The sequence below is a fragment of the Oncorhynchus clarkii genome, chromosome 32 (genome assembly GCF_045791955.1).
Source record: "Oncorhynchus clarkii lewisi isolate Uvic-CL-2024 chromosome 32, UVic_Ocla_1.0, whole genome shotgun sequence".
Classification (NCBI taxonomy): domain Eukaryota; kingdom Metazoa; phylum Chordata; class Actinopteri; order Salmoniformes; family Salmonidae; genus Oncorhynchus; species Oncorhynchus clarkii.
Window position 1 is genome coordinate 37,054,726 of NC_092178.1, and position 21,992 is coordinate 37,076,717.

General features: G+C 44.2%; 1 protein-coding gene across 3 annotated transcripts in view; it reads right to left on the bottom strand.

Annotated features, from left to right (window-relative positions):
• The window catches only part of LOC139391584 (RNA-binding motif, single-stranded-interacting protein 3-like), a 345,137-nt gene that overhangs the window by 46,816 nt on the left and 276,329 nt on the right, over positions 1-21,992 (bottom strand). For all 3 annotated transcript variants that reach the window (XM_071138960.1, XM_071138959.1, XM_071138961.1), the window contains one exon: positions 101-207. In XM_071138960.1, coding sequence (XP_070995061.1) covers positions 101-207 — 107 coding nt within the window. The remainder of the gene's footprint in view (positions 1-100; positions 208-21,992) is intronic.

The window sequence follows — 21,992 nt, forward strand, 5'->3', positions numbered from 1 at the left end:
GTGCCATGAGTAGGTGGTATGTAATGCAGGGTTAATGGAAACTGCCGGATGGCTGTACCTGTGGAACCAAAATGGCAGCTGTAATGAGTCAGTGGCTTACCTCGCCTTCCCTGTGCCACGGCCGCCCGTTCTGTGGGTACTTGCTCTGGCTCTGGCGTTTCTTCTGCCCTCCGTCTGCGAATTTGCACAGCAAAGGCTCGTTGGGGGCTGCAGAGAGATAGAGAGGGAAGGGGTTAGTAAAAACAGAAATTAAGGACTAAAACAGTGACCCTTATGAAGAACCCGAGCCCCTTTGAAGTGTGTCTCCCCTTATTTTTTCTGCCCCCTCCCTCCCTCCCTCCCTCCCTCCCTCCCTCCCTCCCTCCCTCCCTCCCTCCCGTGGAGTGCCTTGTGAAACTCCCAGACGCTCAGTCTTGGCAAGGCCATTCATTCCCCCAGCCACAGCCCCACTGGCAGCCCTTGAAAGAGCATAGCTGGGTATTGTTGAAATAATAATCAGAGTAATCGCTCTCGTAAATTGCTTAGAGACGGTAATGTTTCGGGAACTCTGTCAGCCAAAGCTAATTTCTGTAAGGCATTTCTCGTTCCCTCCTATACAATCCCCCCTATTTTTATAGAACAGCTTTTCTGTTCGACTTTTCACCTCAATGATTTTTTTCTCCCACTCTGCAACCAGCAAGGCTTCTCATCGGGCTACAAACATAAAAGTGTTTGGGTCAGAATGTTAGGAGGAGTTGTTCTCTGAGTGACCACAGGAGGCAGTCTATCCATGTGCTCGCCCCAGCTGCGACAGTCAGGAAATGGGAATGGACAGAAACATTGTCAGTCACTTAGGGAGAAATATTACATGGGGTAACATAGCCATTCATCACCTTTGTTATTTAATATCAGATCCCACACATTCACCCAGGAAGTAGCCACAAAATATGAATGGACTATACGCACACACAAGAGGAGGAAAGGACTAAGATGAGCTAATTGCGGTTTATCAATTGACGGTTCATGGGATCTCAACTCCTCCATATAGTCCCTTATCGAGATAATTGCAGGAGCACCAAGATATAATTGCGATAACAAGTTATGTTGTGTTTCCTATGTGACACGTAGTTCTTAGAGACAACTCTCTAAAAGGCCATATTCTCACACTACTTCTGAAGCAGATGCCCTTCAGACGATGATAAAACACCTTCTGAGGAAAGACAGAGCCACTGAGGGCTGGAATGAAAGGAGGGGAAGAAAGAAAAACAGAAGAAAAAGCCCTTCTTGAGCGGTTACTCGTGAGAAACGGGTGGCTCTTTTTGGCCGGGGATCGGGGGGGCTTCAGTGTGTCCGTCCCCTTTTAGTTTTTTTTGTGCGTGTCAGCGAGATCGGTATCTCTGTGTAGAAGGGAACTGTAGAGATGAGAGGGAGAGAGAGAGAGAGAGAGAAGTAGAGTAAGCTAGCTGAAGGATCAATCGCAAGGGCTGCGCTGCGGGTCGACGTGAGCCAGCCTTGTTCAAACGCTGTTCCCTGCACCTGCAGCTGCCAAGCCGCGTGGACGGGCAGACCTGTCATCGTGTACGCATTAGAGGCGTCCTGACGACACCGACGCAGGTGTCGTCTGTGGCGTAAGATGCTGGACAGTGAGGAAGTGACCTTTCAGCTCCCACTCCCGAATTTGACATAGACAGGAGCTTCATTGATGCTTTAATCTCAATTCCCCAGATGTTTGGGACTCAACAATAAAGTCCCTGTACACTGGAGGCAATTCAGTACACTGAGGACAAGGCCAACAACACCATGTGAACGAGAGCAACTACAGTGTCCATATCAGGACAGTCTCGGTTGAGACTGACCCAATTACTGACGAGACAGTGGCTGTCCTAATATGAGCACCCTACGCAACAGAGGAACATGACAGTGACCTTCCAGTGGAAGGTTCCCTTTGTTCCATTTCGGCCATTACAATGGTCCTCCCCTCCACCAGCTTCCTCACTGTAACCTAGGTCAAGTGATGATGCAGCAGACTAACACACACAGAGGTATTATTTGTTTGCCTATTACATGAAGCGAGTGAAAAGTGGACGAGGGAGGAAAAGGTGCAAAAGAACAGGGGATTCGGGGAACAAACTCTTGAGACTTCAACCCACAGGGGTGAAGATGTTGCTGGGACAAACAAGAAAAAAGCTTCCGAAAACTCTCTCCGACCGTCCTCTCAGGGAGGTAATTAGCAGTCTGGCTAATGTAGTGGATCCGATATGCTGCAACGCTGACGTCCCATGAGCAGGCCTCCAGGTCCCTCCAGATCCCAGAGCACAACGGCCAATTTGTTGAAAAATCAAGGCCAAAATCTTCAGCCTCTCCTGGTCTTCCCTATGCGGAAAATGAAACAGAAGAGTGCATGAAGACCTACAGTACGCTGCCCATATTGTGGCTTTACTGGCTTATGGCTACAACGCTTAAATTGGCCGCCACCTCAGTGTGCAATTCTGAGACCCCAAAAAATCCTGCATCTACCAATTTAGCACTACATAATGACAAAAAAAAATGGAGGAAAGAGGAAAATAAATTGGTCCAAGTCAACAATTGACGCTAACAAGGCACTCTACAAGAACGCTTAATTGTTCTTTATGTGCGTCGCCATAGCAATGGGTCAACAGAATTGAGAAACACAACCCCCCTCCTCTCTCTCTCACACACACACACATTAGCACACAGCACTGCAAACAGCATGAGCAGCGATGGAGGAAACATTTCACCTGGAGTCAAGTGGCTGGATTAGAAATGACCTCACTAGCTTGGAGGCCGGCACATAGTCACACCAATGCTACTCTGCTTCGTTTACATCAGACACCCTGGTTTCCTACTCCTTAACCTTTTAATGCAGTGGACTAAATCAGGGTCACACAGAGAGATTCTTGGTGGTCTTAAACAAATCTACTTTGAAACAAAAGCATTCACCTCACACACATGGTTATGGGCTTAACAAAAAGAAGACACCAGTACCATGTCAGAAATAGAGTGGAAATTTTGAGTTTGCATCCCAATATTACACATCACAGAAAACCGAAATATAACAAAACTGTTCGACATAGAAGCACCGGATGTTCGTAACGTTATTCATTATGAAAAATATTAATAACATTCCACCAATGAAGCCAAAAAGGGCGCTTTTGGTCATTGACTGCAGGAAATGACTACTAAGTATTTACAGTACCAGTCAAACGTTTGGGCACACCTACTCATTCAAGGGTATTCCATTATTTTTATTATTTTCTACATTGTAGAATAATAGTGAAGACATCAAAACTATGAAATAACACATATGAAATCATGTAGTAACCAAAAAAGTGTTAAACAAATAAAAATATATATTATATTTGAGATTCTTCAAAGTAGCCACCCTTTGCCTTGATGACAGCTTTGCATACTGATGGCATTCTCTCAACCAGCTTCATGAGGTAGTCACCTGGAATTCATTTCAATTAACAGGTGTGCCTTGTTAAAAGTTAATTTGTAGAATTTCTTTCCGCATTAGCGTTTGAGCCAATCGGTTGTGTTGTGACAAGGTAGGGGTGGTACACAGAAGATAGCCCTATTTGGTAAAAGACCAAGTCCAGATTATTGCAAGAATAGCTCACATAAGCAAAGAGAAACGACAGTCCATCATTACTATATGACATGAAGGTCAGTCATTACGGAACATTCCAAGAACTTTGAATGTTTCTTCAAGTGCAGTCGCAAAAACCATCAAGCGCTATGATGAAACTGGCTCTCATGAGGACCGCCACAGGGAAGGAATACCCAGAGTTACCTCTGCTGCAGAGGATAAGTTCATTAGAGTTACCAACCTCAGAAATTGCAGCCCAAATAAATGCTTCAGAGTTCAAGAAACAGACACATTACAACATCAACTGTTTAGAGGAGACTGCGTGAATCAGGCCTTTGTGGTCGAATTGCTGCAAAGAAACCACTACTAAAGGACACCATTAAGAAGAAGAAGAAGAGACTTCATGGGCCAAGAGACACGAGCAATGGACATTAGACTGGTAGAAATGTGAGATTTTTGGTTCCAACCAAATGATGATCTCTGCATGTGTGGTCCCCACCGTGAAGCATGGAGGAGGAGGTGTGATGGTGCTTTGCTGGTGACACTGTCAGTGATTTATTTAGAATTCAAGGCAAACACAGCATTGCTACCACAGCATTCTGCAGTGATACACCATCCCATCTGGTTTGCACTTAGTGGGACTATCATTTGTTTTTCAACAAGACAATGACCCCAAACACAACCAGGCTGTGTAAGGGCTATTTGACCAATATGTGAATGATGGAGTGCTGTATCAGATTACCTGGCCTCCACAATCACCCGACCTCAACCCAATTGAGATGGTTTGGGATGAGTTAGGCCGCTGAGTGAAGGAAAAGCAGCCAGCAAGTGCTCAGCATATGTGGGAACTCCTTCAAGACCGTTGGAAAAGCATTCCAGGTGAAGCTGGTTGAGAGAATGCCAAGAGTGTGCAAAGCTGTCATCAAGGCGAAGGGTGGCTTTTTAAAAACTAGTTTAATACTTTTTCGGTTACTACATGATTACATATGTGTTATTTCATACTTTTGATGTCTTCACTATTATTCTACAATGTAGAAAATAGTCAAAAATAAAGAAAAAGCCTTGAATGAGTAGGTGCCCAAACTTTTGACCGGTACTGAATTAATCATTCAACTCTAACCCCTGATCCAGTTCAGGACTAGACTCTTGGTTCAAACAGAGCAGTACGACCAAAACTCTTCGGTATTCCTTATCACAGTGAATGTACAGTGTGCAGAAAATCTGTCAGCACTGTTACAATGAAAGCTTAAGCTACTTCCAACATCTTACGCTTCAGTTCCGTAAAACATTAACTGCTTTTTTTATGGACCGGCATCTTTAAACCAAAAACAACAGTCTTATTGGCTTTAAAATAATCTCTTGTGAATATCAATTCAGTATGCTACACGTTCGTCCTCCATTCTCCCTGTTATTCCTCAGAAGCATGTTGAACTGTACATCTGGCAGTCTGAATGGCAGAATCAACGCAGGAATGCCCAGAACTGTGTCAGGGTGGGGGCCCATTGAATCAAGCAGCTTTAAACCATCAAGCAAGTTACAAAAGAGGCCTCTCTCAAGGCAAATGCAGAGGGAGGAGGAGGCTTTGAGTCAAACCAGCATGGCCTTGTACTGTGCGGGTACAGCACTGTCAATGATAAATGGATAGAGGACTATTCATCTCTCCACAACATTATGTGCAGTTCACAGAATAGGATTCATTAAAAGACAACTCTACAGTTCAACAACTCCCTCTTTTTCTCCCCAGTTCGTAACTACTATCTTGTCTCATCGCTGCCACTCCCCAACGGGCTCGGGAGAGGCGAAGTTCGAGTCGTGCGTCTTTCAAAAACATGACCCTCAAAGCTGTGCTGCTTCTTAACCCACTGCTTGCTTAACCCGGAAGCCAACCGCACCGATGTGTCGGAGGAAACACTGTTCAACTGACAACCGGAGTCAGCTTGCAGGCGCCCAGCCCGCCATAAAGACGACGTTGGGCCAATTGTGTGCCGCCCCAGTTCTGATTACTGCCTTTACTATTACTGCTTATTCGTATACATGAAAGACAATATAACTCCAGAATGAGGCTTCATTAGAATTCTGCTTCACGTTACTTCCTCCTTGCTCGGAAGAATTTCTAATAGATGATTTAAAAATGGCCTAATTAGGATCAGAATGGTTGACCTACTGATTTCAGGGAGAGTTGAATGAATCACCATCATTTTGTCAAGAGACAGAGAAAAGAAAGACAGAAAGTAAGAGAGAGACAAAGAGAAATGGAAAGGCAGACAGAGAGACAAAGATGTCTGTCTGAGTAATAAGTCTACAAAGAGGGAGAAAATCCCTACTCAGTCTGGACACCAAGAGACAATCTGGTTGAATAGTGGGAATGTGAAGGGAAGTGGCAGAGCATAAATAAGCGACGAGACAATATCCCTCATATGTAGAGGTTAACATAAGCCCCCACCACCCAAATCCCCCCTCTTCACCACTCCCCCCACCTCGTGGGCTAGACGCAGGCGGCTCACCAGCCCGGCAGAAGAAGCGGCAGCCCCTCTCAAAGGGTAGGGATTTGACGGCTCTGCGTCAATAGTGCTCACAACAACGGACTTTTCTGTCTGCCTTTTCACGGACAGCTGCGACGGGCAGCGCTCGGCGCTCGACTCAATGACATATCCTGATAAGCGGATGCAGCTAGAGAGAGAGAGAGATAGAGGGGTCCATTTTTCCTGATCCATATTTTAGACGGGGAGGAGGACGAGGATGTCAACAAAGCTCTCTCCCTCTCTCTGAGCCTATATGGTTACACAGTGTATGGATATTGATCGCCCCCAGCGTTTTCCATAGGGGGCTCATGTGTTACGCCGCCAAGCCGTCCTGGTCTGAGATGTTATTATGGATTACGGGAAAGGACCCTCTCAATGCAGAGAGGTGGTAGGGGCTGATCAATGAGCTGTTGCACACTTAACAAGAGCTGTTGCACACTTAACAAGAGTAATGTAATGTAGTAGTCCCATCTCCCTCTCTTTCTCTCTGCATGGCTGAAGAGCAGACAGACTGGTCTCAGGACAGATTTGAGAGAAATAAACAAAGCTGATGGATGTTGGGCAGATGCTGTACTGCATCATGGCCCCCAGGTCTCAGATCTGTCTGGTTTTAGTATATGATATATCAGTAATGGATGATGATGACCAGCTTTAGATGTATGAGAGGGTTGGACACAGACAAAGACCACCTTCGGACTAGATAAATAGACGCACTCAGACAAAGGATGTGTGTGAAGACGAAGTGTCGTCAAGCTTACTAGCTTAGCATGGCGTTAAGATACAGCAGTATATCATAGAGTATATCATAGTGTATCCATGCTTTGAATAAGACTGTGGGTGTATTAGTATAGTCATACTGCAGGTGAAGCAGCTGGAAAGCTAAGTGGATGGGAGTTTTTCGGTCCCGAAAAGTAGAAAGCGCCTAGCTGCTTGCCTGTTGACATGGATGTCACACGTCCACGTCTTAAACTGTTACACTAACTCACACTCACAGCACACTAAAAACTGAGCTGCCATTAAAACTGCTGAATTGGCACAGCCTGTAGGTTCATACACCCAACATTTCAGAGGTGCACAGACCTTACCCGCTATGCAGACCCACAAAGTACAGTAAAGACTTGCATGAGTGCTACCCTGGTAAAACAAAAATCCTATAGGATCCAAAAGAAAATCCTATCAGATTTAGAAAGCAATAGGATAGAATCTGGTGCATCTGCAACACATATTAAACGTAGTGTCAACTGCAACAACAATAGCTGTACCCACAAATGTATTTTCCTTCTACGTTTAATTTGCATAGTAAGCAATGTAAAGATGCTGTGAATACCGGGAAAATGCCCCAAAACTGTGTGTTATTATAACATTTTATGTAGTATAGTGCGTCATATTATAATGTCTAATTCAAAGACAAGCAGTTGCATGAATAAGAATAAAATTAAATAACTTGAGTATTTTGTTGAAAAAAAGTGTACTGTACTGGTGGTCATACTGCAAATGAACTTGGTGTTCCCATATTGTGGTGGTGAATAAAACCGAAATATAGAACTGTTGTTTATAATCAATAAAAATGTTGCAATTAATGTTAGATTTTACTGGAACAAATTACAACAAACTATAATTTAATGGGTTAAATTAGGAACAAAAAGTTATAATAGTATTTGGGTAGGAAAGTAGTCCTACAGTATGGTTATCCTTTAGCATGTTCTAGCAAAGTAGACCTACTGTATGGCTATCCTTTAGCATGTTCTAGCAAAGTAGTCCTACAGTATGGTTATCCTTTAGCATGATCTAGCAAAGTAGGCCTACAGTATGGTTATCCTTTAGCATGTTCTAGCAAAGTAGACCTACAGTATGGTTATCCTTTAGCATGTTCTAGCAAAGTAGTCCTACAGTATGGTTTTCCTTTAGCATGTTCTAGCAAAGTAGGCCTACAGTATGGTTATCCTTTAGCATGTTCTAGCAAAGTAGGCCTACAATATGTTAGCTTTTAGCATGTTCTAGCAAAGTAGGCCTACTGGATGGTTATCCTTTAGCATGTTCTAGCAAAGTAGACCTACTGTATGGTTATCCTTTAGCATGTTCTAGCAAAGTAGGCCTACAGTATGTTAGCTTTTAGCATGTTCTAGCAAAGTAGGCCTACTGTATGGTTAGCCTGTAGCATGTTCTAGGAAAGTAGACCTACAGTATGGTTATCCTTTAGCATGTCCTAGCGCCGCGAAGGTAAAGGGTTCCCATTTTGAACCATGTAATGTGTCTGAAGGAAAGAACTCCGCCTACCCGAATCAGATAGCTCAGATCACCGTGTCTGCACAGTTTCCTTGAGCCACAGACTGTAAAAGAAACATTGAACACACAGCAAAGAGGATACTGTGAGATTTCAAAACTTTTAAAACCATGATCAGAGAGAGACTCAACGAATACAACAAAGAGCTGCTGTTTTCACGAGTAAGTTCATGTTTAAGTTGTTATTCAGCACTGTTAACACTTTCATAACACATCAAATGCGTGTTTGGACGCTCCCTTCAGACTGACCATCAGATGCAGGTCATCAGTCCAGTAAAAACAACTAATAAACACATTTTTATGCTTACGTGGCTGTGCCTCAAGATATACAATAAATGATTTATTACCAGTGTGATCATATTTTTTTAAAATATATAATTTCAGAATGATCTGAGAAGAACAACATTGGCAGGGCAATTCAGGCATAGCCAATATGCAGTGATAGCGTATTGGGCCTATCGCCTACTGCACAAACCTCATTGCTACAGAACTGTTTTTAATTGGTTAATGTTTCAAAGGCTTATGTTTTTTAAGTGATGTTTAAAAAAAAATCTGAGCGGTAGATCTCGGTGCTAGCAAAGTAGGCTTACAGTATGAATTAGCCTTTAGCTTGAGTGTTCTAATAGGAATATTTTTGGGGTGACACAATCCTACAAAACCTATAGGATTGCCAGGTGTAGCAGTGGTGGGACTCTGCTGTTGGGACAGCTTTATGTTGGCCCTAACAGTTTGTGGGCACCGTTTGTCACCGTTATAGTTCAATTAAATGTATTGTTTAGTATTTTGTTGTGTCGTGGCTTTGCTGGTATGCATCTCACATTTTTGGGGGTTTTGCTCCACCAAGATGTACATGCTAATATCGTCATTGTATAGGATTCTATTGAAAAAATCCCTAATCCTATAGGATTTCTTGACTAAGGTAGCAAAGTAAGCCTACAATATGGTTAGCCTTAGCGTGAGCGCTAGCAAAGTAGAAGCTACAGTAGGAATTAGCATTTAGCGTGAGTGCTAGCAACGTAAGCTTCGTCTTTATCTTGAGTGTTCGCACACAGCAACACTGGCAGTGAGACTAGAGCGGGAAAATCCTGGGGCAAACATCTTTGAGGTACAAGGGAAACTGTTAAAGGAGGAGAGCTTCAATTTAGCTTAACTGGCTAATTCCCCTGACCAACCAGCCACTCCAAACATTAACGTTACCAAGATAAATAAATAAACACGTCAGGGTGTAGAGGGGGAGGTGCCAAGTCTAATGGCGTGATCTCAATCCTCTAGTCGTACACATTTCAATAAGATGTATGCAGCAGACAGCTCTCACCACGTTTATTTACAAACGGCATGGTTGAAGTGTTGCTTAGCTACAATTTAAATGTGGGTTCGAGACAGACGTTTCCAATGCTATGGGCTGTTAGGGCGTGGCACTGTTCTGTTCTGCCAGTTCTCTCTCTGGTTCCGTCCTATAGGATCCAAACTTTGCCCAATAGGATTCCAATATGATTCTGATAGAGGTGACAAAAAAAAACATTTTGCCTTTACCGCTCCTCAGGCTCCATCTCTCGTGGTGGGAATAGGGCCTAGGTTTCCACTGCAGGCTTTCCAATAAGTATGGACACAACAAAATGAAATTACAGGACAATACATTAATTATCAATGAGGGCCTCAATACTGTATCAGAGTAACAGTCAATACTCAGATACCCATTGGCTGAGGCAGGGAGCGACCAGCCAATCAATAGTGCCACCCGGGGTGATTGATGATCAATGCGGACACAGACGTTGATTTATGATCGATGGAGCCGGGCGTATTATGACTAGCTGCTCGATACTGTCCCTTTGCTGTAACTGATGGGGGATCGATGAGGAGTGGCACTGTAGCTGATTAGAGATCAGGGCCTGTATTCAAAAAGCATTTCAGGAGTGCTGATCTAGGATCAGTTTTGCCTTGTCGGTAGATCATAATGAATAAGATAGCATGGACAGGGGCTTCCTGATCCTAGATCAGCACTCCTACTCGGAGACGATTTGGGTCGTTTCAGACGCAGGAAATGTACGCCTTTCCTACGCACGCCTTTCCTATGCACTTCTCAGAAGTTGGTATTCAGACTTAACTTATGCAGGTGCGCATGGTTCCCTTGTATGCGCTGAATAAATGTAATTCAATCGCTGAAAACCCTCCCACTTGCTGGCCAACAGATTTCCTCGTGAAGTTTTCATTCAATAGCGTTTTCAATACTGTTAATTTAAAGTCATCCTTTTAAATTTGGTGTACCTTTAATTTGAATTAATGGATTATATGGAGAAAATGGTTCAGAATATCTCCTTTTCAGCACCAATTGGTAGATTTAAAAACCATCCAATCGTGTATATTATTTAGGTTTAAAAAAGTATTTATGAATACATTTAAAAAAGGTTTGGTGAATATATTGGTGAATTAAAAACACAGTCGTTTGATTTATCTGAAAGTTGCCATATTCAACTGTTCAAGCCATTAAACATTGGAAGGTAATAGGGGTTGAACAGTAGTCCTATAAATCTACCCTAATAATCTTCACTAATCATGGAACTGTTGTCATGAACAGGTTTAAACTGCTACGTATGGCCTGCATTCCAAAATGATTCAAATAGGCTATGTCACAAATGATTGCACAACCTTTAATACGTTAGCCTAATATGATCCACTATGGCTAGCAATCCTCAGGAACAGCCAAACGAACATGACAGAAGAAAGAAAAGTAAAACTACTGCTGTAATGGAATGATGCAAAATGTAAGGAAACAGACACTAGTGACAGTTATAAATGTATGTGAGTATAACTGACACTGGCTACCTATAGTGGCTAATATTTAAAACCCGATATAAATTGTTTTTAAAAAAATACAGTAAAAAGTCGGGGGATATAATTAAAACATTTTAGAAATCATAAATCAACTTGGTAGGTTTGACGCTATACTTTAATTTGGGCATGGCAACAGAAGCCTATAGCTTGGGTCACCAAATGTAATTCCTGCAAGTTATAAGGCCAGCATTTCATAAACTTCACTGTGGAAAAGGTGATATATGCTTCAGTTGGCTGCCATATCACAGGTTTTACATTTGTCTCCAGACATCAAAAGGTAAAATAGATCTAAAACATTTGCCATTTATATTCACAATCCCCTTATCCAAACAGCTTACTCATTTACCTAGCCCTTGTCAACAGCTCTGATCAATTTGCAAATTACAGCGCATGAAGAATGGTGTTATTTCTATCTGAAAAAAAGAAAGTACGGGTTCCACTTGGAACCGACAGTTTGCTCGACTTTATTCATCGTTTCATCGGTGGTGGAATTATGAGGGAATTAAGTCAAAGAATTAAGTCATCTTCATTTATCTGATCTCCACCCCAAATGAATAGCATGCTATTCTCATGCTTTAGATTAAGGTCCAAATACACGTAGAGAGTGTGGCAAAACCCTGCACAGAGCCTTCACCGTGCGCTGCCACTTTAAGAGCGCACCAGCTGTCAGGAAGGAGGAAGTACAGTAAATATGGCTATTCCGTCTCTGTGTGAGAGCTCGCAGTTGGCGCGGCAGTTTTGACTGTGTGTGCAAGTCTTTGCAGAAGTCATGCTTAGTTTGTAAAGTTTTAAGTCAAGTGTTATACCGCTCTACTTCGTGGTTGGAACGTGCTCTTGCCGTTGATTTACTGGATTACTGGCAACATTGTTACAAAGTTTACACCAACAAACCAATGGGAGTATCGGACGGACAGACGGACAAGTGTAACTGTAAGCCAGAAGTTAACAGCTAAGACCATAGGCCTCTGTCCCTCTCTCTCTCTCCCTTTTTGTGTTCAGTGAGGTTGGGAACTGTAAATGCACTAGCATTGACATTTTCGTTAAAGGGAGTGTGTGTTCGAGTATATTGCTTATGATCTTTTTTTGGAACATTTTTGTTTTGAACTACACACACACCCATTAATGTAATAAATACAAATATTTGCAAATCATCTAATGAAAACTGGGTTCTTTAGTGTCTGGTACCTCTATGAAATTGCCTTGGAGTTGTTCTAATCCTTATTATTGTATGAAGCATTATTGGTTGGGTTATCCCTGTGCTGTGAGTTGTTATATGGCGTGTCTTGTCCTTTCTGCCAAGAGTGTAGCCTGTCTCTTTTGCTGATGTGTGTGTGTGTGTCTTGTCGCAGTACTACCTCTCTCCTATTTCCATATCGGCAGTGTAATACCTGCCTGGACCCCGAACAAAAATCTTTATATTTCCCTCTCTCTAACAATACCACGACAGAATTGGCGCCTGATCAGGGATTCCCTAGGGACCTATGGAAAAAAGAACCCATGAACACACCACACACAAAGTTGTTGAATCATGTATTTTATTGGAACCCCACACTGTGTCAATGTGGACACGCCTAATGGTAATTATAACAAGCATTCTCTCATTGTGGAAGGACTAAATTGTGAAATGGAGGTGGAGATTATCCCCAGGCTTCTGGCTCGCCTATAACCTCTCCACCATTACCTTCCCCTCCAACTCCTCCTGTTACCCTTCCCAGACTGGAAGAGGTGACCTTGTGCTAAACTGGACAAATGGAACAACAATGGCCGCACACCAGTTACAGTTTGACCATGCAGGATAATGCCATTCGCAAACTCAGTGTGGAGGCTCATCGGAAAGATGTGCAACTGAGGTCGACTCACCTCCCCCGTCAAATGGAGGAAAAGACTGAAATATTTTCAAGATTCTCTGAAACGGGGTGTTCAAGGGGGAAAATACAAACGTTTCAAAAACACTCATAGAAACTAACCATCATCTAGTCATGACCTGTCTTGAGCAGAGGAGTCAGGCCTCTGTTGTGAAGGAGGTGTGTGCTCACCTGAAAGATGTTATGGAGGACAGGAAGAGCTCTCGCACAGAGGAAATGCGATTTATGACTAGACAATCTTAAAAGGAGACATCTAATGAGATAGAAAACACACAGAAGGCCACAGCCCTTCAACTGGAGGAGCTGCACCAGGAGGTGATGCAGTGCTTTTCCCTTCTGGACAAACATCTGCACCTCCCTCAGTGTTTCCCGCTGCCACTGACTCTGCAATCAAGGGAATAGGAACAGATGGCGCTGGAAAAAACCCTCGGAAGACAGTTAAACAACAGAACTCGAGTTTCATCAATACCCCCTGCCAATGTCATCCCTCATCTAAAGTGCTCCCTCCCTATCAAGCTCATTTTCCCCACTTTTGGCAGCCAAGAAGATGATGTTGATTCTCTGCTTTTTCTATCTAACCGTAATGATTTCCTTTCCTGCCGGCCCCTTACTGATCTGGAGGTTCTTGCCACCCTCCGTAGTGTTCTCCATGGTACACCAAGAGACTGGTGGGAGATTGACATCTGTTCATGGGCTATCTGGGAGGAGTTTCAGAAACTGTTCTTCTCCGCCTTCCTCTCAGAGGACTATGAGGATGAACTGGCAGAACGGGTTTGTAACAGAGTCCAGAGTGAAGCAGAGCCAATACAGGACTTTGCCTTCTCCTATCGATTACTGAGCAGGATATGGTTAAACTCATTCTTAAGAACATTGTGCCCTGCCTTGCCAGTCAACTTTGCGAACGTGTGCATAATGTGGAGGATCTGGTGAGTCTTGGGACCCAGTTTGAGAAGGACTGGGAGCACCACCTACAAACACAAACCCCTGTTCCCTCATCCCGGTATCCCAATCGGGATGAGGGAACAGGGGGGTTTAATCATCTCATGGGTTTTTGCCTAAGAACCAAGGCAAAAGTCCAGTGATGTGCTTTAGGTGTAAGGGTCAACATCCTACAGGTTCCGTCCCTCTCTGTGGCCAGTGTCAGGATACAGAAAAAGGTTAGACAGAAGACAGACAGTCTTGACAGGCGTGGTGGCTTGCATTTGGTTAGGTCGGCCTCAGTGCCATCTATGAAACCTTCAGACAGCTCAATTAGCTGTCTAATTCATATTCCTCAACAACTGCTGGTCCCCCTGAAAGTTAGGAACTTCAGAGGGAAGGCCACAGGAGCAACTTACACCCTGATACAGGAGCCGCTGTGGAGAAAGATGGCATTACCGCATGAGGAAATTTGAACCCGGGAGGAAGGATCATTGTACTTGACAAACGGAGAACCGACCAATCCCTTAGGCTGGACTGATATGGAAATTAAGCTGCATGATGAGGTTATTACCCTTCCTGTGGCTATTCTTGCAGATCCAAGCCTTGCATTTGCTGTAGTCCTTGGTCTGGACTTCAGTGGACTGACAATCTAGATGTCCGAACCATCCTATCGGCTGCGCTCTGACCCTTCCCAATCTCATCCATTTCAACCTGGAAATGCACTGATCTCGGGCTGAAGCCTGCAAACCTATCCAGAGTCCCGGTAAGGTAAAGACAAAGACGACAACAAAGACAGAGAAAATACAAATTCCACCAATGAAGGCAGAGAATCTGGCTATCACACTGATTACAGCCCCCCCAGATGCTGGAGATGAATGGTGAGGTATGTACTTTTACACTTTTACACCCAGACTAACAACAACCTTCAAACACAAAATAAGTAGCCGGCATGAAGTCCCTCATCAAACAACGTCCCTCAGGCTGTCCGCCGCCAAACTGGTGATTCTCAATGAACGGTTCAAGAGCATGTTAGCTAATGGCTTAGTGAAGCTTTGTTTTTCTGGGTGGGCTTCTCCGGTTCTCCTGATTCCAAAGAATGATGGTGGATATCGATTCTGTGTGGACTACAGGAAGCCACATGCCATAACAGAAAGCAATGCCTACCCTCTACCGAAAAACAATAACTTACTGGACTCTCTGGCCGGAGCAACCATCTTCAATAATCTGGATCTGAAAAGCGGCTATTGGCAGGTGGCAATGGATCCCGCCAGCCAGGACAAGACTGCCATTGTCACCCCTGCTGGTTTGTTCTCCTTCAAAGTCCTGCCTTTTGGTTTGAAGAATGCTCTAGCAAGCTTTCAAAGCCTGATGGAGACTGTCCTGGAAGATCTAAGGGGGTGGGGGGAATTGTCTTGTGTACCTGTATGACATCATCATCTACTCCTCCTCTGTCTCTGCAAGACATACAGTCCATCTTTGACAGACTGAAGGCTAAGGGTTTGACTCTGAACTTGAAGTGTCATTTCTGCTTGTCTGAATTTAAGTTCCTTGGTTAATGCAGAATGTATCCATGCAGGCCTCCCGAGTGGCACCACTGAGCACTGCATCGCAGAAAAACGGGGTAACGTTTTTTTATTTTAAAGAAGGTTTCCATGCAGATTCAGCCAAAGTTGAAGCAGTGCAGGGGTTTCCAATTCACACATCCCTGAAGGCTGTTAAGCGCTTCCTGGGTATGGCTTGATGGTACCACAGGTTTGTGCCACTTAACCACCTTAAAAAGAAGGGGGTGGAGTTCCAATGGACTCCTGCATGCCATAGCGCATTTGAAACACTCAACAACAATCTCATCACTCCTCCAGTGCTTGGAAATCCTAACCTGAATGCTATTTTAATAGTGTACAGAGGTGCAAGTCAAACAGGACTCAGAGCAGTCTTGGCTCAACAAACTTGTACCTGGAACAGAAGAGGTTCTTGCCTCTGCAAGTCGCACCGCAGAGAGGAATTATTCAACGACTGAACGGGAGTGCTTCGCTGTGGTCTGGGCTCTGGAGAAACGGAGCACCTACTTGGAGGCGAAGGTCTTCACTGTTGTCACATACCAGGCTGCTCTGCAGTGGGTTCTGGCATCAGGCAAGACCAACAGCTGTATCATTTGCTGTTCTATCAGACTCCAGAGGTTTGACTTCATCATTGAGTACCGTAAAGGAAAACTACATTTTGTACCAGATGCCCTCTCTCGGATTACAGAGGCCTCCAATGTCTGTCCTCCATTGTGCAGCACTTTCACCACTGCAAAGTGTCTGGATGATTATTCCCCTCTGGATGATGAGTGTGTGGCGTGCACAGCAGAGTGCTGCCACCATCATGGAGATCCACAAGAGTTTGTCTGAGGAAGACTTGCCGATTCAGTGAGAAGTTCAGCATAATTCAGGAATTACATTTTTTTCTAACCTTTATTTAACTAGGCAAGTCAGTTAAGAACAAATTATTATTTACAATGATGGCCTAGGAACAGTGGGTTAACTGCCTTGTTCAGGGGCAGAACAACAGATTTTTACCTTGTCAGTTCGGGGATTTGATCTAGCAACCTTTCAGTTACTGGCCCAACACTCTAACCACTAGGCTACCTGTCACCCCAAAGGATAAAGTGTATCGAAAAACTCCAAGAGGAGATAGACACGGTGCTGTGTGTTCTATGTCCTCTCTACATTGGCTGACCAGATGATCCAACCCCATGAGTGGCCATCTTGGAGTCTTCAAAACCCACCGAAGAGTATAGGAAGTGGTGTACTGGCCAGACATGTGGGTCGATAACAAGAAGTTTGTACAGCAGTGTGAAGTCCTCCAGAAATACAAACCAGACATTGGCAGACCTGCCGGGAAACTGCTGCAGACCACTGTGAACCATCTGAATGAAATGCTGGGAATTAACTTAATGGGGCTTTATCCTCCCACCAGGGGACCCAGAATTAATTGTTATTGGTGGTAGTGGACCACTACACACACTGCGTGGGGTTATTTCCAATCCGCAAAGCCACTGCATCAGCTACTTCTCCAATTCTGCAAAGTGAGATCTTTATACGATTTGGGATTCCAGACCAAATTCTCTCTGAACGAGGTCCACAGGAATCTACAAAGAGCTCTGTACCTACTGGGGAGTTGTTGCCAAGCTGACCACGGCCTACCATCCTCAGACGGTAATGGCAAGGTCCTTACCATGTGGCGCAGCAGTTGGGCCCGGTGAACTACTTGGTCTCTTTGGAGGCAGGACAGTGTATGCCCTGGTACCCTATGGCAGAAGAGCTGGATTGCAGGCAAATGCAACGCCTGCAGGGCCTCTTCTTGGAGGACCCTGATGAGGACTTCCCTGGTTCGGTCCTAACCTGCCAAAGACTGCATCCGCTCTGTTTCTACAGGCTTAGTTTTTTCATGGGGGGGAGGAGTGTGGTGAAATCCTTCACGGAGCCTTCACCATGCACTGCCAAAAAGAGCGCACCAGCTGTCAGGAAGGAGGAAGTAAATATGGCACTTCTGTCTCTGTGTGAGAGCTCTTGGTTGGCAATTTTGACGGCGTGTGCTGCTGAAGTCATGTTTGTTTTCGGCGTGATTAGTTTGTAAAATTTTAAGTCAAGTGCTACCGCTCTACTTCGTGTTTGGAACCTGTGGGTACTGCGCTTGCCTTAGATTTACTGGATTACTGCCAACATTGTTGCAAAGCTTCAACCAACAAACCAACTAGTGTATCGGATGGACCCTCTGTTGGCTCTCTGTCTCACTCCCGTTCCCTCTCTAGTGCTTTAAATTTGAGCTTTTTTTGTGTTCAGTGCGGTTGGGAACTGTAAATTCAATGGTATTGTATGTTAAAGGGAGTGTGCATTTTGAGTATATTGCGTATTATTTTCTATTCTCTTTTTGGAAATGTATGGATGACTGATATATTGTGCATTGGCCTAAGAAACTTTGGGGACATTTAAAAGCCTTTTTTGTTGTTGTTTTGAACCCCACACACGCCCATTAACGTACCCAAGTCCCTTTTCACTCTGTGTAAGGAATACAGATATTTTGAAATCATCTGATGATAACCGGGTTCTTTATTGTCTGGTGCCTCTTTGAAATTGCCTCTGAGTTGCTGTAATCATTATTATTGTATGAAGTATTGTTGGTTGGGTTATCCCTGTGCTGTGACTTGGTTACAGTGCATTCGGAAAGTATTCAGACCCCTTGACTGTTTCCACATTTTTGTTACATTACAACCTTAAAAATGGATTCAATTATTTCCCCCCCTCAATGTACACACAATACCACATAATGACGAAGCAAAAACATATTTTTTTTCAAATTTAAAAATAAACTGTAAAAATTAAATATCACATTTACATACTGTAAGTGTTCAAACCCTTTACTCAGTACTTTGTTGAAGCACCGTTGGCAGCGATTACAGCCTCGAGTCTTCTTGGGTAAGACGCAACAAGCTTGGCGCACCTGTATTCGGGGAGTTTCTCCCATTCTTATCTGCAGATCCTCTCAAGCTCTACCAGGTTGGATGGGGAGCGTCACTGCACAGCTATTTTCAGGTCTCTCCAGAGATGTTTGAACAGGTTCAAGTCTGGGCTCTGGCTGTGCCACTAAATGACATTGAGACTTGTCCCGAAGCATTGTCTTGGCTGTGTGCTTAGGGTCATTGTCCTGTTGTAAGGTGAACCTTCGCCCCAGTCTGAGGTCCTGAGTGCTCTGGACCATATTTTCATCAATGATCCCTCTGTCCTTTGATCTGTGCATCTTTCCCTCGACCCTGACGAGTTTCCCAGTCCCTGCCGCTGAAAAACATCCCCACAGCATGATGCCGCCACCACCAATAGGGATGATATTGGCCAGGTGATGAGCAGTGTAAGATATTTCAGTTATTTAAAAAGAAGTATGTGCAAATATATTTAATTATGGGGTATTGTGTGTAGATTGATGAGGACATTTGTATTTATTTAATCCATTTTAGAATAAGGCTGTAACGTTTAAAAAAAATTGAAAAAAGGTAAGGGGTCTGAATACTTTCCGAATGCATTGAATATGGTGTGTCTCATCCTCTCTCTCCACTGGCTATCTGGCCAAAAGGCTACACTCCAGGCAGTCTCTTCTGCTGATGTGTGTGTATCTGGTAGCAGTACTCACACTCTCCTACTATTTTTATAATATCGGCAGTGTAATACCTGCCTGGACCTCGATCTTTACCCTTCTCTAACAATACCGCTACATGAGAAAAGTGCATAAAAAAGGAATTACATTCCATTTCCGCATGCTTAACTCGGGTCTGAATTCCTCCCTTTGTGAATACAGGCCCTGAGGAGTGGCTGGTTGAGGTGCCCGGTGGTGGAGGGGGAGGCCTGGGACCAGTAGGTGCTCTACTGTGTGAACGGGGCAGTGTCCTGGGCTGTAATTAAGGCTCTGTTGACAAGAGCTTTCCACTGGTTTATAGAAGCAGCAGCAGCAGCAGGTGCAATGCTCTCTCTCCAGCTTTTTTTTCTCACACATTCTCTCTCTCGCCACATCTCTCATAGGCTACACATTCTCTGTCATCTCTTGCTTTCTCAGGCTCATACATCACCCCCCCCCCCCCACACACACACGCAATCTCTCTGTCTCTCATCTCTCTCTCAATGTGATGTCCCATTGTTTTTCTGTAGCCTACGCTGGTGGCAGAAACTCCCTATCGCGGTAGACCGATGCTCATAAGCCAACTGCATCACTCCCCTGAAACACTTCAAATATATATATATTGTGTCTGTGTGTGGCCGTGTCTGGTATGCATTCTGTGAATCCCAGAGGAAAAGGCAGGCGGGATGAACAGAAATACAGCAGAATGGCTGCCCTGACGAGAAAAACCTTGAGTAAGCCCTTGCCTAAACGTCTCAGACGTGATGAAAGCACTTGTTTTTCTCATCCTCCGTTAATGGGCCCAGATCAATGGTGGGGAGAAGCTTTTCTCTCCCTCCATGCGCCGACCCAAGGGGAAACAGTCTAGATATCGATACAGCCATGCCTCACTAACAATGCGGTGATGGACAGAGGCTCCTCTGCTCAGTGTGAGAGGAGGGCCTAGTTGGGCGTAGAGAGGCAGCGAGACCAAGGGCAGATGAAATGAGTGGGGGGAGACAGAAGAATTCAAATTAGATTTGCAATGGGAACACATTGATAAAAAAAAAATGTGTCTCAGTGTGTGTGACAGGCAACGAACGTCCCACAACATTTTGACAACTAGAACTACTGTGCTGAACACAAAAGGTAGCGGGCAGGAGAATCGGTACGGCGACCGTCGCCGACAACAACAACCAGCCTGCCACATGCTGCAGCTTAATTGGGAGCGATGATGAAGGCAGCAAACGCTTATTGAATTCCTGGGCCTGTTATTTAGATAATACTGGAGAGAGGGCCCTTCTTCTCTTCCCCTTTGATCCATTCAGAGCCACAGCGGGGTCCAGTTGCCTAATCCTGCCTGTTTGTAATGGCGACTAGCGAGAAGGGGGGGGGGGGGGTTTGGACCCTCTACCCGTCACTCCCTGGATCCTGTGTGTCTCTACCAAGTCCCTGTGTTGTTGCTTCTCTCCCAAATGAGCCTATTGGACGAGTTAACTTGATCCCGCTCCTTATTTTTGATCTTTGTTTGACGATCAGACTCAGAATAATTATTCTATTATAATTTTTTTTTTGGGGGGGGGGGGGCTTTCCAAAAGCAATTACCACACTTCAAAATGACTTTGCGAGTGTGTGTTAGCCACGTGTGTGCTTATGTGACGGGGAAGAGTGTTGAACAGAGCAGATGGCTAAATGGCATGAAGCATACTTTTTAAACGTCTGCCGCCGGGTGGGTAAAGAAAAAGGTGACATAGGGACTGCCCGGAGTTGCTCACCGTGTGAGGCAACACGTCAGCCTGTTCTACACAGGTTAGGAGGACTGTGTAGGATTTCAATGTCAAAATGTAAATTGCACAGCCAAACCTCAATACGGAAACTTTGGGTGACCGGGACCTCATCCGTTACTGTGGTGGTAATAAGATGCTAAAACAGGGTGGCCAATAGCAGCTTTACCACGGTTATAACCTACATAATGTAACACAGCCTAATTAGGGCTTTAAGAAGCTGTTGATCCTGAGAAAGTATTCACATTTTAGTACATACTTTATGCTTTATTCTACTGTATGCCAAAAGGTATTTTTTTAAAGCATCTTAAAAAAGCATTTCAATGTAACTGCAGTGGTTGTGCATCCTCCAATCAAACGCCCAGCTGTAGGAAAACACGGAGAATGGACTCATCTTTCTAGGTCCTAATTTCAACCACATAAAAATAGAATTCCTTTATAAGGAATCCCAGACCCCCATTTATGCCGGACCATTGGCAAAGCTTCAGATTGAGAGGTGATAGTGGTGATAGCGCGGGTATTAACAGCAACATTTAGCAGCTTTAGAGAGAAAACGCAGCCCTGGGCTCACAGGGAGCCAACAGAATCATTAGCCAGCCGCTCTACTTAAAAATGTGCTGTATAATCCTTGATCTCCAACGCCATTTGCTTTTCAGCCTGAAATTGGATACACTCCACATGCCCCCTCTCGCAGAAGGCCGAGTGCCCTTCCACAAATAAGACATCCTAAAAAAAATGTTTTATCGTGGGGTACATTTGCGGCGAGATTATGTCTGGGGCTGAAAGACGGATATGAATTGCTTAATAAGGTCATTCATAAATGTGTATGAACTAGGTCATTTCAATGGAACAATTAGGTGGTGTTGTTATCATAACTACATCACTGTTATCAGTAATACTGAACGGCTTCTGCCCACAACCACTACTGCTATTTCTACAATTCAGCAAGAGCCATGAATAGGGCAGTGTATAGGCAATTAGCCAGCTACGCCGATAAGCCTACACAGTGAGCCACCTACATACACAGTCCATTGTTGTAAAGAAAGCAATACATACAATGGCTCTGCTT